This window comes from Pinus tabuliformis, chromosome 3_1, assembly GCF_031772625.1.
Source record: "Pinus tabuliformis cultivar Carrire ecotype Pingquan chromosome 3_1, CPIR1, whole genome shotgun sequence".
Classification (NCBI taxonomy): Eukaryota; Viridiplantae; Streptophyta; class Pinopsida; order Pinales; family Pinaceae; genus Pinus; species Pinus tabuliformis.
The window spans coordinates 837,487,169-837,501,342 of record NC_142301.1 but is presented as its reverse complement, the minus strand read 5'-3'; the positions used below and the strand labels follow the sequence as shown (position 1 = coordinate 837,501,342).

The window sequence follows — 14,174 nt, the reverse complement described above, 5'->3', positions numbered from 1 at the left end:
ACAGATTGGAAACCAACAAATTTGATGCAACTAATACTGCCCATTTAGTTGGATCCACACATAGATCGACGACTATTCAATAAGAATATGCATTATGGGCCTTTGAGATGTCTAAAATGGGCCTCCTAAGGAAATTATACACATAATATGGAAATAATAAAAATAAGATTAGATAAATGATCAAATTTTAGAGGGGAAAAAAAACTATATTTTCAACTTGTATTTTCAGCTTATCTCCCTATGGTTTACTCAAATTTCAAATGGAAGCACTCGTTAATGCATAATTTTATTCCTCATCCAAGGAGTACCCATGTGCATACTTTTGCTGCACCATTCTAGACGAAATGAAAAAATAATACATTAAAAACATGATTGCAATCACGTATTTTCATGTATTTCTCATTTTTCTTATAGCATGGTCCATCGAAAATATGCAACATGGGTACTCCTTCGATAGAAATTAAATTTTGCATCCAACGAATAATCCCACTCGAAATGTGAGAAAAACCTTAGGGAGATAAGTTGAAAAAATACGAGTTGCAAAAGTAGTTATTGTTTTATTATTTTTTTTATCTTTTTACTTTTTTACTCCAAAAATGGTGAATCATCCCCCATGGTTGACATCATCATATTGAATCCTATTGGTCCTTATAAAGTTTATTTTGGTTGTATTTTTTTCTTAGGAGGCCCATTTTAGACCTCAAAATTCCCCTAATGATGACTACAACTGGAATTCTTCACAACTGTTCATTTCATACCGTGTAAAATTTGTTGGTTCACTCGTTGGCTACACATCAACCTACAACGCCAACAAACTCATGTCTGATGGTTCAATCACAACGCAGAAAGACACTTACTGGGCCGAAACACCCACACACTCAATGCATATACAATGTATGAAACATCGTGTCTATGACCATTGTATTTCTCATACGCAGCCCCACGGTCACTTAACAATCAATATAAATGAAAAATAACTGGACAAATCCACAAGCACTTGGACTGTAACTGTCACCTCACCTCGTACTTTGATGTGCCTGCCATTGCAACGACTCGCTGAGCCAACTCATTTATCATCGATGGTATGAATCAAACTAGAGCATAGAGGAATGCTTATCGACAGACTACAAACTTTTCAGGCAGATCCCTTCTCATCTTCCAAATATGATGGGAACCCCTGCCCCCTCCTCCTCACCAAAAAAAATACATGTTGCAAACATAAAAGGAATACTCTGAAAACAAATACATACTCTCTTATCTTCCTTGGCCCATGAGGGGCCACGACCCAACCCATACAGGCTCTGATACTAACAAATATTTTCTAAATGAACACTCTATTAAATTGATCATATAATATTACATATATACATGAAGTGTTGTCTCGAGATAGGGAAATTGTCATGGACACACAATCAATTAGTTGAGCGAATATCTCAACCACACACCTATCTAGGCTAACTCACTTTTAGGAGGGCCCAGGGGCATAGAGAGGGTGTAATTTGTTGTTGCATAGTAGTGTGTTAGTTTGTATATGGAAGTGTGTATTGTTTGTCAGTCAAACCTGTAGAGACAAGAGGGTTTATTGTAGGCTTGCGAATACTATTGATAGTGCGCTTTCAACAGGAGTATGTCATTGATGTGGGGTCTGTTTGAGTCAAGATTCAAGTATCTTGTGGATTGAAGGTTGTTTCTGATGAAGATCTATAGATCCGCGTCAACCAATGGACAAGAGTCACGCTAGGTGAGATCTGTTGTGATTGATATAGTCAATTCTTGGGATCAATATCAGTTCATTGGATGGTCTAGCCAGCCCTGGCCTCACATATAAAGCCTCGCAACGAAATTGCAATGCAGCATACATGACTGTAAGCCTATTGGAATTCAATATGGGAAACACTATGGTGAGTTATGGAGCTTGCAGATCACTGTAGAGTGCAGCTGAAGCGTGAAAATATCTTCATGGCCTCTTTGAGAGAAGTTGACTTTAGTTTCATCTCGAAGATTGTGGATGAGACTCATCTCAGAAATCTATGATCATGTGATTCAAAGCACTCATATTGCTTCATTGGTAGTCACATGATGCTTGCAGAAATTTCAAGCTCTTTCACTGCCTTTGTCATCGTCCAACTTGCTACAGTCAATGAACTATTGATGGCTAGACAACGATGGAAATCATTTGTAGAAAAACATAGGAGGATGAGGATGCAGGTGGATAACTGTAGTTAAATTATAGAACAAACGCTAAGGGATCTTCGCCATGTTTGTTGATCATTTCAGAAATTGATAATAGCATGGTAAATCGCCATTGTTGCTTTGGTTCGATGCATTATGGGAAGTATGATACAGGCACAATTCCCCTTGGTTTTCTCAAACATTGTATGAAGAGTTGAGATTTGGAGAATTGTAGAGGTGTATTGGAAATCATGTAGGGATTGTTTATAATGGAAACCTAGGTTATGTGTTAGATTATGTGTGATGTAGTAGTTAAATTATTAGTATTGTAATTTGTTTTTAATACTGATGATGATGAACCTTCAAAATTAGATAAAAAGGTCATGTTGTAATAACTAGCTCTAGATACATTTCATGTCTAGATGACTCTTCTATATAACTAGCAAGTATAGCGGTTGGCACCCATGTATCTCAGTAGATGGGACTCGTCCATAGAATGATAGTAGCTCTATTTTTATTGAAGCAACTACTATAAGAGATTGAGTGGTGGAAACTCAATATGGATGGTTGTCTAGATAGTTAGGCAATTGGGGATCTAGGGAAGGATCCCTCATTTGTTGAGGATGTGGGAGTGGTCTTCTCTGTTGGAATTATGATTCTGGTTTGGATCTATGGTACAGGTGTTGTACTTGATGGCAACTCACTCAAGTGGAAAAATTCTGTTCAGGCTCTCAAAATAATGGAAAATAAGAGGTTCGTAGGTGCATCGTTCAAAAGGTGCGGACCCGTAGGTTCGCCGTCCAGGAAGTGCGGACATACCCGCATGTTATCCATTCATAAGGTGCGGTCCCCCAGTTCACTCACTCACTCCAATGTAGAGAAGCGCGCTCACGTGGGGTTTCTTATGTTTGGCCCTTGGTATTTAGCCCGTCGTTCATGATCCGATGGTTTTGGCCCGTGGTTTAGGATCTAAATTATTTGAACCCCTGTTTGGATCCCTTGTATTGGTTTTCGATGGTTTTGTCCCATGGTTTGAATAAGGGCTTGCCTATAAAAAGGAAAAGAAATCACTTGGCGAGACACTTGTGAAATTTGAATATCTTAAGATCTGAAAGTTTAGGTGATTGGTTTTAAAAGCTAGATCTAAATCAAGGAGAAAATTTAAGGCGAATCTATTGATAAGTCGTGATCTCTCGGGCACATGATCAGATCTGTGGATCTGACTGACTGTGGCACATTGGAGGACTGTTAATTTGGCTCTAATCAGAGGTTCGCAGGTGATCCACGGCGTGAGTGAAGGGGTACGCAGTGCGGGGGTACGCAGCGCAGCAGAAGGCGCAGTGCGAGGTACGCAGCGCAGGAGAAGGTGCAGTGCGGAGGTACGCAGGGTAACAGAAGAACAAGTCGCCGAGGAACGCTAGCAGGCGAGTAGTGCAGGTGTGGATCTGAGCAGAGGTATGTAGGGAAGCAGAACGAGTGGTGCGGAGATATGCAGAGTAGTAGACCGACCTTGTTGGATCTGCGCAGTTTAGACACAGAAGAGCTGCGGGTATCCACAGGCCACTATTAGTGAAGTTGCGAACCTATCTTGAAAGATTTGTTGGCTGCCTTTTATCCATTGCTGCAGAGTTCTGGGTTTAGTTTTCTGGTATTACTTTTTTGTTTACAACATTCCGAGAAGTTGGGTGATTCATTGGTTGATTGTATAAGGAGATTGGGTGATTTGCATGTACTTGATGATTATTTGATCTTCTTGGATCCAGTTTGAAAATTTATGAAACGTGGTCCCTAAAGAAGTAAAAGAGCAAAGGGGGTTGTAGATCCCTTCCAGGAGATACTGGAAAACGAGAGAGAGTTGTAGCTCTCTGCAGGTTGCAGCCTGTGTACTAGTAAAGGACTGCACCAGTACAAAATCCCTGTAAAAGAAGTTTCTAATTGAAAGAAGATAAAGACATATTGCAGCAGGTGGTTTTCACCCACATTGGGTTTCCACCTTATATCTAGTGTTCTTTGGTGTGCTTATCTATTTTTCTTGTTCTTGTTCATTATTATATGGCACTGACATACAAATTAATGATCAATATCTGAAGAATAAATTAAAGTATAAATCTGGAAGGCATATTGAAAAGAATTTAATAATACTGATTCACCCCCCCCTCAGTATTATTTCCAACAATTGGTATCAGAGCAAGTTCTTCAGAAGAAGCTTGATCGCTTGAAGAAAGATCTTTCATCATGAGCAACTACGAGAGGGAAGCATCAATCAGGCCACCGATTTTTGATGGGACAAACTTCGTTTATTGGAAGGTAAGAGTTACTGCCTATCTTCAATCTCTTGGTACAGAAGTCTGGGATATCATAGATACATGGTATACTTTTCCATCAGCAACTCCTACAGATCCGGCTGAGAAGAAGAAATATGAAACAAATGCAAAGGCTGCTAATACTCTATTAGGATGCCTATCTCAATCAAAATTTGTTAAGGTAATGCAGTTTAAATCCGCAAAAGAGATATGGGACAAGATTGTTCTGAGCTATGAAGAAGATGATCAGGTAAAACGAGCAAAACTTCAAATCCTCAGAATTCAATATGAAAATCTCAGAATGTATAATGATGAAAGTGTGGCTAACTATTTTCTTCGTGTAGATGAGATTGTTAATTGTATGAAAATTTTGGGTGAAGAAATAAAAGAGGTTGTTGTGGTTGAAAAAGTTCTAAGATCTTTGTCCCCTAGGTTTGAATCTAAAGTTTATACAATAGAAGAAAAATAAAATCTACAAAGCCTTAAAATGTCACAGCTACACGGAATTCTAATTGCTTATGAAATGAGGAAAGGAGGTCCATCAGATAGGAGAGAAGTTGTCTTCAAGGCTTCAGGAAAAGGAGAGTACTATGAGCTAGGACATGTGTCAGAAGAGGAAGAAGAATCAAATTTTGTCAGAAATCTTCAACGAGGTACTGGTCATTTCCAAGGTAAGTTACCTTTCAAATGCTTTGCTTGTGGAAGAGTCGGTCACTATGCTACCAAATGTCCTCACAAGGATAAGATTGACAAAGGGAAGGAACCTGTTAGATGGAACAAGAAACATAATGCAACTAAGAAAAGTTACTACACTCATGAAGACAGTGATGGCCTATCAAATAGTGACGAAGATGAACGAGGTAATGATTATAAATTTTAATGGCCTTTGAAGATGATGATTACATGGATGCTATAGATGTACATGGTTTTTATGAAGAGATTTCTCGACTCAAAATATGTTTAGAAGAAAAAGATATGATCATTGATACTCTGCAATTCCAACTTGATGAAAAGGAAAAATCTCTTGAGAAGTTAGAATGTGAAATTGTTGGCCTTAGAAAAGAAATTGAGAAAACAAAGGCTCTTAATCTTAAATGTGTTAAAGGATCTGAAGCGCTGGATGAGATTATCAATGTACATCACTATCCACTAATCAAGACAGGTCTGGGTTATAATGGAGAAACATCTCAAGCATCCACCTCAAAGAGTTATCTTGATGTAGCAAGGAGGAATGAGCAAAAGCCCAATGGAGATCACCAAGTAAGGCAGGGACGAATTACATCAAGAAAAAACAAAGACTACCAGGTAAACCAGGGGCAATCCATCTTAAGGGTGAATAAAAGCTACAACCAGCCACAGGTAAAAACTTCTCAATTTGCTTCAAGAATGGATGACAATAGAAATTACAATCATTTGGCTGGTAGATTTGATAATCGCAGAAGTTTCTTCAGTGGCCAATGTTTCTCTTGCCATAACTTCGGTCACAAAGCAACTCAATGTGTTGCTTATAAGACAATCATGACTAGAGAAGCTCAAAAACAAAGAAGTATGACTGGGATTACGAAAAGGACCTATAACAACTTCTCTGCCCTTGAAAATGAAATTGAATGTTCTATTTGTAATAACTTTGGTCATGAAGATTCTGAATGCAGGAGCAGGTTTCGGCAGACAAAGGAACAAGCCTCAAGCACTAGAACATGGAGAATAAAGGAACCACAAATAGAAAGATGTGGGATAGAATTTTATGCAGAAGGACAAGAAAATCTATGGTACATCGACAGCGGATGTTCGAAGCATATGACAGGTGATAAAGAAAAACTTGAATCATATACTGCTTTAGAAAAGGGAAAGAAAGTTTCTTTTGGAAATGATACCCCTGCAGCCATAAAAGGAAAAGGCACTGCTCAGTTGAAAGAAAAGGTCAAAGCTGGAAATGTTTTGTATGTTGATGGCTTGAAGCATAATCTACTAAGTGTCAGTCAGATGTGCGATCAAGGAACAGAGGTGATATTTCAATCAAATGGATGTAGTGTTCGTGATCTTGATACAGAAAAACAGTGATCAAAGGCAGAAGAAATCCAAATAATATATACATATTTGAAGAAGGACAACAATAATGCTATTTGAGCAAAGATGATGAACATTGGTTATGGCACCGGAGGTTGGGGCATCTAAGCTTTTCACAAATAAGGAAAGCATGCAAATACCAGGCAGTTCGTGGTCTTCCAGATATCAAAATTCTAGACAAGACCATATGAAAATCATGTCAGTTTGGTAAGCAAACCAGAAATAACTTTCATGAGAAGGAAGGATCAACTAGCAGGCCTCTTGAACTAGTCCATACAGATCTATGTGGTCCATTTAGTACAAGGTCACCTCGAGGAGAAGAATACTTTATATTATTCATTGACAACTTCTCCAGGATGGTTTGGTTGGGACTTATGAAACACAAGGACGAAGCATTCGAAAAATTCAAATCTTTCAAAGCCTTGGCTGAAAACGAATTAGATCACAAAATTAAGTGCCTCAGGTCCGATAGAGGTGGGGAGTTTACCTCAAATAAATTTTTTGATTTCTGTGAAGAACATGGAATAAGAAGGGAATTCTCTACAGCTAGGACTCCTCAGCAAAATGGAGTGGTGGAAAGGATGAACAGAACGGTCCAACAAATGGCTCGTGCTATGCTTGATGAGTCTGGGACTCCTGCAACCTTCTGGGGTGAAGCTGCTTTTGCTGCGGTTATTATTCTCAACAAAACAAATGTCCGAGTGAACAGCACTCAAACTCCTCATGAGCTCTGGTATGGTGAGACTCCTTCGGTAAAGCATTTCAAAATTTTTGGAAGCAAATGCTATATTAAGAATAATGATGAATAGCTTGGAAAACTTGAACCTAGAGCAGATGAAGGCATTCTCCTTGGTTATTCTCCCCACAGCAAAGCATATAAGTGTTACAATAAAAGACTTGGAAGAATTGTTGACAGCATTGATGTAGTGGTTGATGAAAAAGGATACATTCCTAGGCAAGTAAATTATGAAAATATCGAAGAAGATGAAGACTAATCTCCAAATCAGATTGATGATGAAGAAGAACCGCAAGAGGCACCAGAGGAACAGATAAGGATAGAAGAAAAGACTCCCTCCAGGTACGTTCAAAAGAATCATCCAGAATCTCAGATTTTGGGGTAAAAGAGGCAGGTGTACAAACAAGAAGAAAAATTGCAGAAGCCTCAAGCTATTTGGCATTACTCTCCTCCACTGAACCACAAAATGTAAGAGAGGCATGCAAAGATGAATGCTGGGTCAAGGCAATGGATGAAGAACTTGAGCAGATCGAAAAGAACAACACTTGGGAGTTGGTTCCTAGACCAAAAGATAAGAATGTCATAGGGACAAAATGGATCTTCAAAAATAAGTTGAATGAAAATGGGGAAGTAATTAGAAACAAGGTCAGACTTGTTTGTAAAGGGTATGCTCAACAAGAAGGAATAGACTTTGAAGAAACTTTTTCTCCTGTTGCTAGACTTGAGACCATCCGAATGTTCCTTGCTCTCTCAAGCTTTCAGAAGTTCAAAGTATTTCAAATGGATGTAAAATCAACCTTTCTGAATGGATACTTAGAAGAAGAAGTGTACATTGAGCAACCAGATGGGTTCATCCTTGGGAATGATCCAAATCTTGTATGCAGACTAAAAAAGGCTCTCTATGGTCTTAAACAGGCTCCAAGGGCTTGGTACTACTGCTTGGAAAAATATCTTCATCAACAAGGATTTTCAAAGGGATCAGCAGATAGCAATCTTTATATAAAAATTGAAAATGACAAATTACTAATACTTGTTGTGTATGTGGATGATATTATCTTTGGCAGCAATGAAGAAGCTATGAGTCAAAGCTTTTCCTTGGTGATGCAGAAAGAATTCGAAATTTCTTTGCTTGGAGAACTGACATATTTTCTTGGACTGCAAATCCAACAAAATAAAGGCGAGATCTTCTTGTCTCAAACCAAGTATCTCAAGCAGATTTTGAAGAAATATGGCATGGAAGATGCAAAACCAGTATGTACCCCCATGGTCACAGGATGTAGCCTCAGTGCAAATGATGAATCAGCAGCAGTGCATCAACCAACCTACAGATCTATGATTGGAAGTATTCTTTATTTGACAGGTACCCGACCAGACATCATGCATGCAGTGGGAATAGTTGGAAGATTTCAGGCAAATCCAAAGGAAACTCATCTTCAGGCAGTGAAAAGAATTTTCAAATACCTTCAAGGAACTCAAAACTATGGTTTATGGTATCCTAGAGATACAAATCTCACACTTCATGCTTATACAGATGCAGATTGGGCCAGAAGCGTGGATGACAGGAAGAGCACAAGTGGTGGTGCATTCTTTATGGGTTCCAGATTAGTATCTTGGTTCAGCAAGAAACAGAGTTCGATTGCTTTATCTACAGCTGAAGCGGAATATGTGGCTACTGCATCTTGCTGCACTCAACTCCTTTGGATGATGCAGACCTTGCAGGATTTTCAGATCACTTGTACTCCACCTATCTCCATCTTATGTGACAATACAAGTGAAATCAGCATTTCAAAGAACCCAGTCATGCATTCAAAGACCAAGCACATACCGATCAAGTATCACTTTCTCAGGGAACAAGTGCTTGAACAAAAGGTCAAGTTGGAGTATGTTCCTTCTAAGGAACAAGTTGTTGATATACTCACCAAACCATTGCCCAGGGAGACCTTTGAATACCTCAGGCAAAAGCTAGGGGTTGTTGATGCATCATCCTGTTGTTGAATCTCATATGTTTCAGAGATTGTTGGTTGTATGCAAGTTTCATATGGGGTATACGTGTACATTTGCTGGGTTGCGGATCGGTCGAAGATCGAATGGCACAAGTTCAGGGGAGCATATAATGCATTGTTGGCATTATGGTAGAAGATCTTGGAGGAAGTACAGAAGGAGATCATGGATGCTGATCTGAATAATGTTGCAATATGTCTCTATCTCTTTCTGGTCAATTATGGTGTTTGGTGGATTATGGTTCTTCTTGAAGAAATTTCTTTCCTTTTCAGATCTGGTTTATAGTCAAGGGGAGCATGTTCTCAGGGGGAGCATAACCCTTTGCCCTTGATGTCAAAGGGGAGAATGATTTTGAGGATCTTGTTGGATCTTGAGGTTGCCATCAAGTCCAAAGGGGGAGATTGTTGGCATTATGATTCTGGTTTGGCTCTATGGTACAGGTGTTGTACTTGATGGAAACTCACTCAAGTGGCAAAATTCTGTTCAGGCTCTCAAAATGATGGAAAATAAGAGGTTCGCAGGTGCATCGTTCAAAAGGTGCGAACCCGCAGGTTCGCCGTCCAGGAAGTGCGGACATACCCACATGTTATCTGTTCATAAGGTGCGGTCCCCCAGTTCACTCACTCCAATGTAGAGAAGCGCACTCACGTGGGGTTTCTTATGTTTGGCCCTTGGTATTTAGCCCGTCTTTCATGATCCTATGGTTTTGGCCTGTGTTTAGGATATAAATTATTTGAACCAGTTTGAATCCCTTGTATTGGTTTTCGATGGTTTTGTCCCATGGTTTGAATAAGGGCTTGCCTATAAAAAGGAAAAGAGATCACTTGGCGTGACACTTGTGATATTTGAATATCTTAAGATCTGAAAGTTTGGGTGATTGGTTTTAAAAGCTAGATCTAAATCAAGGAGAAAATTTAAGGCGAATCTATTGATAAGTCATGATCTCTCGAGCGCATGATCAGATCTGTGGATCTGACTGACTGTGGCACATTGGAGGACTGTTAATTTGGCTCTAATCAGAGGTTCGCAGGCGATCCACGGCGTGAGTGCAGGGGTACGCAGTTCAGGAGAAGGCGCAGTGCGGGGGTATGTAGCGTAGCAGAAGGCGCAGTGCGAGGTACGCAGCGCAGGAGAAGGCACAGTGCGGAGGTACGCAGGGTAACAGAAGAACAAGTCGCTGAGGAACGCTGTCAGGTGAGTAGTGCAGGTGCGGATCTGAGCAGAGGTACGTAGGGAAGCAAAATGCGTGGTGCGGAGATACGCAGAGCAGTAGACCGACCTGGTGCGGATCTGCACAGTTTAGACACAGAAGAGCTGCGGGTATCCGCAGGCCACTATTGGTGAAGTTGTGGACCTATCTTGAAACATTTGTTGGCTGTCTTTTATCCATTGCTCTAGAGTTCTGGGTTTAGTTTTCTGGTATTACTTTTTTGTTTACAGCATTCTGAGAAGTTGGGTGATTCATTGGTTGATTGTATAAGGAGATTGGGTGATTTGCATGTACTTGATGATTATTTGATCTTCTTGGATCCAGTTTGAAAATTTATGAAACGTGGTCCCTAAAGAAGTAAAAGAGCAAAGGGGGTTGTAGCTCCCTTCCAGGAGAGACTGGAAAACGAGAGAGAGTTGTAGCTCTCTGCAGGTTGCAGCCTGCGTACTGGTAAAGGACTGCACCAGTACAAAATCCCTGTAAAAGAAGTTTCTAATTGAAAGAAGATAGAGACATATTGTAACAGGTGGTTTTCACCCACATTAGGTTTCCACCTTATATCTGGTGTTCTTTGGTGTGCTTATCTATTTTTCTTGTTCTTGTTCATTATTATATGGCACTGACATACAAATTAATGATCAATATCTGAAGAATAAATTAAAGTATAAATCTGGAAGGCATATTGAAAAGAATTTAATAATATTGATTCACCCCCCCCCTCTCAGTATTATTTCCAACATTCTCATGAGGTTATGCAATAGCTTGGAACGTTGTTCAGTAATTGACTTTGGGAGATCCGTGATTCGGGAGTTCTAGAGTGGAACTTGGAATATAGCTTGTTGATTACACCTTTACGAGGGTTGTGAGACAACTTGATGGAGTTCGCTCTGTACGATTTCTAAGATGCTTAAAGAAAGCTAATCACCCCATCACAAGACAAGTAAGAATTATATTTTCCAAGTTTCATATATATATATATATATAATATAATATATATCCCAATTTTTTTTTTCCAAATTCACAATTATAATGCATTAGATTAAATTAATATTCTAATCACATTGAATTCTACTAGCAGAACTTTATGATGAAAGTGTGGCAATCAAGTCTGAATCAAGGGCAGGTTGCCGAACTCAAATCCATAAGGAATAGTCAACCACATGCGTCTAGAGGAAGGGAAATTGTCCCTCAGCATAGAGAATTATGTGTAGGTGATGGCAGTGGAATAACTTTTTTAACCATTTCAACAATTATAGTCGCTATGCAATTTACATTTGGGCTAACAAGTTTTGGCAGCAGTAATCATGTAGATTTTTTTGCCATAACAATGCACAGGTCCCACTGAGCAGACATTGCCCTATGCATCAATTTTTTTTGTTTCTAATTCTTTTCCTTTTTTGTGACAAGCTGCAAGATTGGAGTTGTGCCACGATGATTATGTTATCTCTTTTGTGCTCACCATTTTGTTTTCATTGACCTTCACAATGATGAGTAGCATCCAATACCCAATAGAGTCCAAAATGTATCATGGCATGTCTTTAAACCATGACATATTTTATTTTGTATTAATATTCTATAATAGATATACAACACTGAATTCAAATAATGAGAAGGGTCACACCTATAAGGATTGCATTGCTTCTCAAATTCTCAAGAGATGTCTTTATGGCATTGAAATTTTTTCCACTACGTTTAATGGCTTGAATGTTGACTAAAAGCAAAAGTGCCGAAAAATTTGTCTGAAAACATTATTTTTACTGAAAAACAAGTGCAACCATCAACCATAAGTATTTGAAAAAATAGTTTAAATAAAAAATAAAAAAATTATGAATATGCAAATTTTGCAAGCAAAGGTATGCTTCCTAACATCCATTATGCTACACTCTTCACATATAATCCCATATTCTCATAGATCAAACCCCACTCACAATGGTCATTAATAATATTTTGCATGGCCTATCTTCATCTGCATTCAAAGGAGTATGATAATGTGTAGTGTAAATGTGTGACAAACGTGAAAAATGCATACACTGGAAATTGACATAATCTATGAGGGAGAGTCCCACAAATTAACTTTTCATGGATTGAAATATAACATTGTTAGTCTTTTAGCTTAATTTTGTACGGTAGTTTGAGATGGAAGTTTATATGGTTCATAATTTATTTATTTCACGAATTGTCGGCCCAGAAATTTGGGTGTCCCATATGGAGTGGCGATCTCCGTATAAATATATCAAAATGGTTCTTCTCTTCTTCCTCACCATGTGACACAATTTCTTTTGTTTTATGGGAAGCGACCAACACAAAGAGGCACAGTCGACACAATCCGTTACATTACCTGATATTCTATGCGTTCGGCAAGACTTCTCTGTAACGTTGGCAGACGTCGCTTGACAGAAGGTGACGGCTAAGAAAGGCGGGCAGTTACCATTGTAAAAAGATGATGATGTCAACAGATACAGGTACTATAGAATTCAATGAAGGATGGGTATTATTCAGAATGGCATCCTAAAGTTGATAAAGATTCTCAAAACAGATTTAAAAGGCAAGTTTCCTGTAACTGAGTACATTAACATTTATACAACTGTGTACAAAATGCGCACCCAAAGGCCTCCTTATCTGTACTCACAACAACTCTATGACAAGTACAGGATTTCATTGGAAGAATACGTTGCTGTCACAATATTGCCAGCTTTAGGGGAAGTGCATGATCAGTTCCTGTTGAAAGAAGTTGAGAAATGTTGGGGAAATTATGACTGCTTCATTCATTTGTATGTGGAAAGTACAAGATTATTTTGAAGCAGCCGGTGACTCAAACAATAACAAAAACTGATAGTTTTGAATTCAATGCTAGCTTCACCTGCAAATCTGCGAGGATTAAGATTTCACTTCCACAAATGGATGAGAAGAAGAGAGTCAGCGAGGTTGTAGATGGCGATAGATGCCATGCCATCGATGCTGCAATAGTTCGGACAATGAAGGCTAGAAAAGTCTTGAGCAGTCAGGAATTATTCGTTGAATGCGTTGAGCAACTGCAAGCCACGTTCAAACCAAAAGTTAAATTAATGCAGAAGCAGATTGAAGATCTGATTTCAAGGGAGTTCATAGAACGGGACAAAGAAAATTTTAATATCATTCGATATATAGCATAAAACAAATTGCTCAATATACATGGTATCATTTTCGGGTATTGTTTTAGCCCTACATTCTCAGTCATTCATTTGCAGGATACGAAACTTTTCAATTCACTTTGAACATATTGTTTTGTAGAATTTGATTTTATCTAAATTATTATTCCTGCCGTTGTAGAATTAGATTTTATGTAGCCATGATATACGAGTTTGGTATGTGCATTGACTATTATTTTCTAGATTATTTTATATCTAATTTTTTATGGTGTTATTGGTTGCCTAGGCTCTCATCTTCTTGAGTCATCATTATAAGCTTATATTTGGCTGGAAACAGAAGTTAAACAATGGATTGTCCCGTCTCTTTTGCCAAAAATTGAACCAATTTTATTTGAAACAAATCGTTTTACTTTACCTTGATATGTGGAATTGGTTGAAAGGCCATAGTTTTTAATTATTTACTGCTAGACATGTCTCTTGTGCCAAAATTTGAACCAATTTTATTTTATTTGAACAAATCGTTTTACTTTACCTTGATATGTGGACTTGGTTGAAAA

General features: G+C 38.6%; 1 protein-coding gene across 1 annotated transcript; it reads left to right on the top strand.

Moving 5' to 3' along the window:
* The first annotated feature begins 12,973 nt into the window (after positions 1-12,973).
* LOC149190110 (cullin-1-like) lies at positions 12,974-13,641 on the top strand. Its single transcript, XM_089410434.1, has 2 exons — positions 12,974-13,260; positions 13,344-13,641. Exons 1-2 carry the CDS (start codon positions 12,974-12,976, stop codon positions 13,639-13,641), a joined length of 585 nt encoding a protein of 194 aa, XP_089266560.1.
* The last annotated feature ends 533 nt before the right edge of the window (positions 13,642-14,174 follow it).

What these genes read in the sequence shown, in the direction of transcription:
- LOC149190110 (XM_089410434.1), top strand. Translation starts at nt 12,974, where the DNA reads ATGGGTATTATTCAGAATGGCATCCTAAAGTTGATAAAGATTCTCAAA. An exon ending in TATGACTGCTTCATTCATTT is followed by an intron (nt 13,261 to 13,343) that starts GTATGTGGAAAG and finishes ATTCAATGCTAG; the next exon opens with CTTCACCTGCAAATCTGCGA.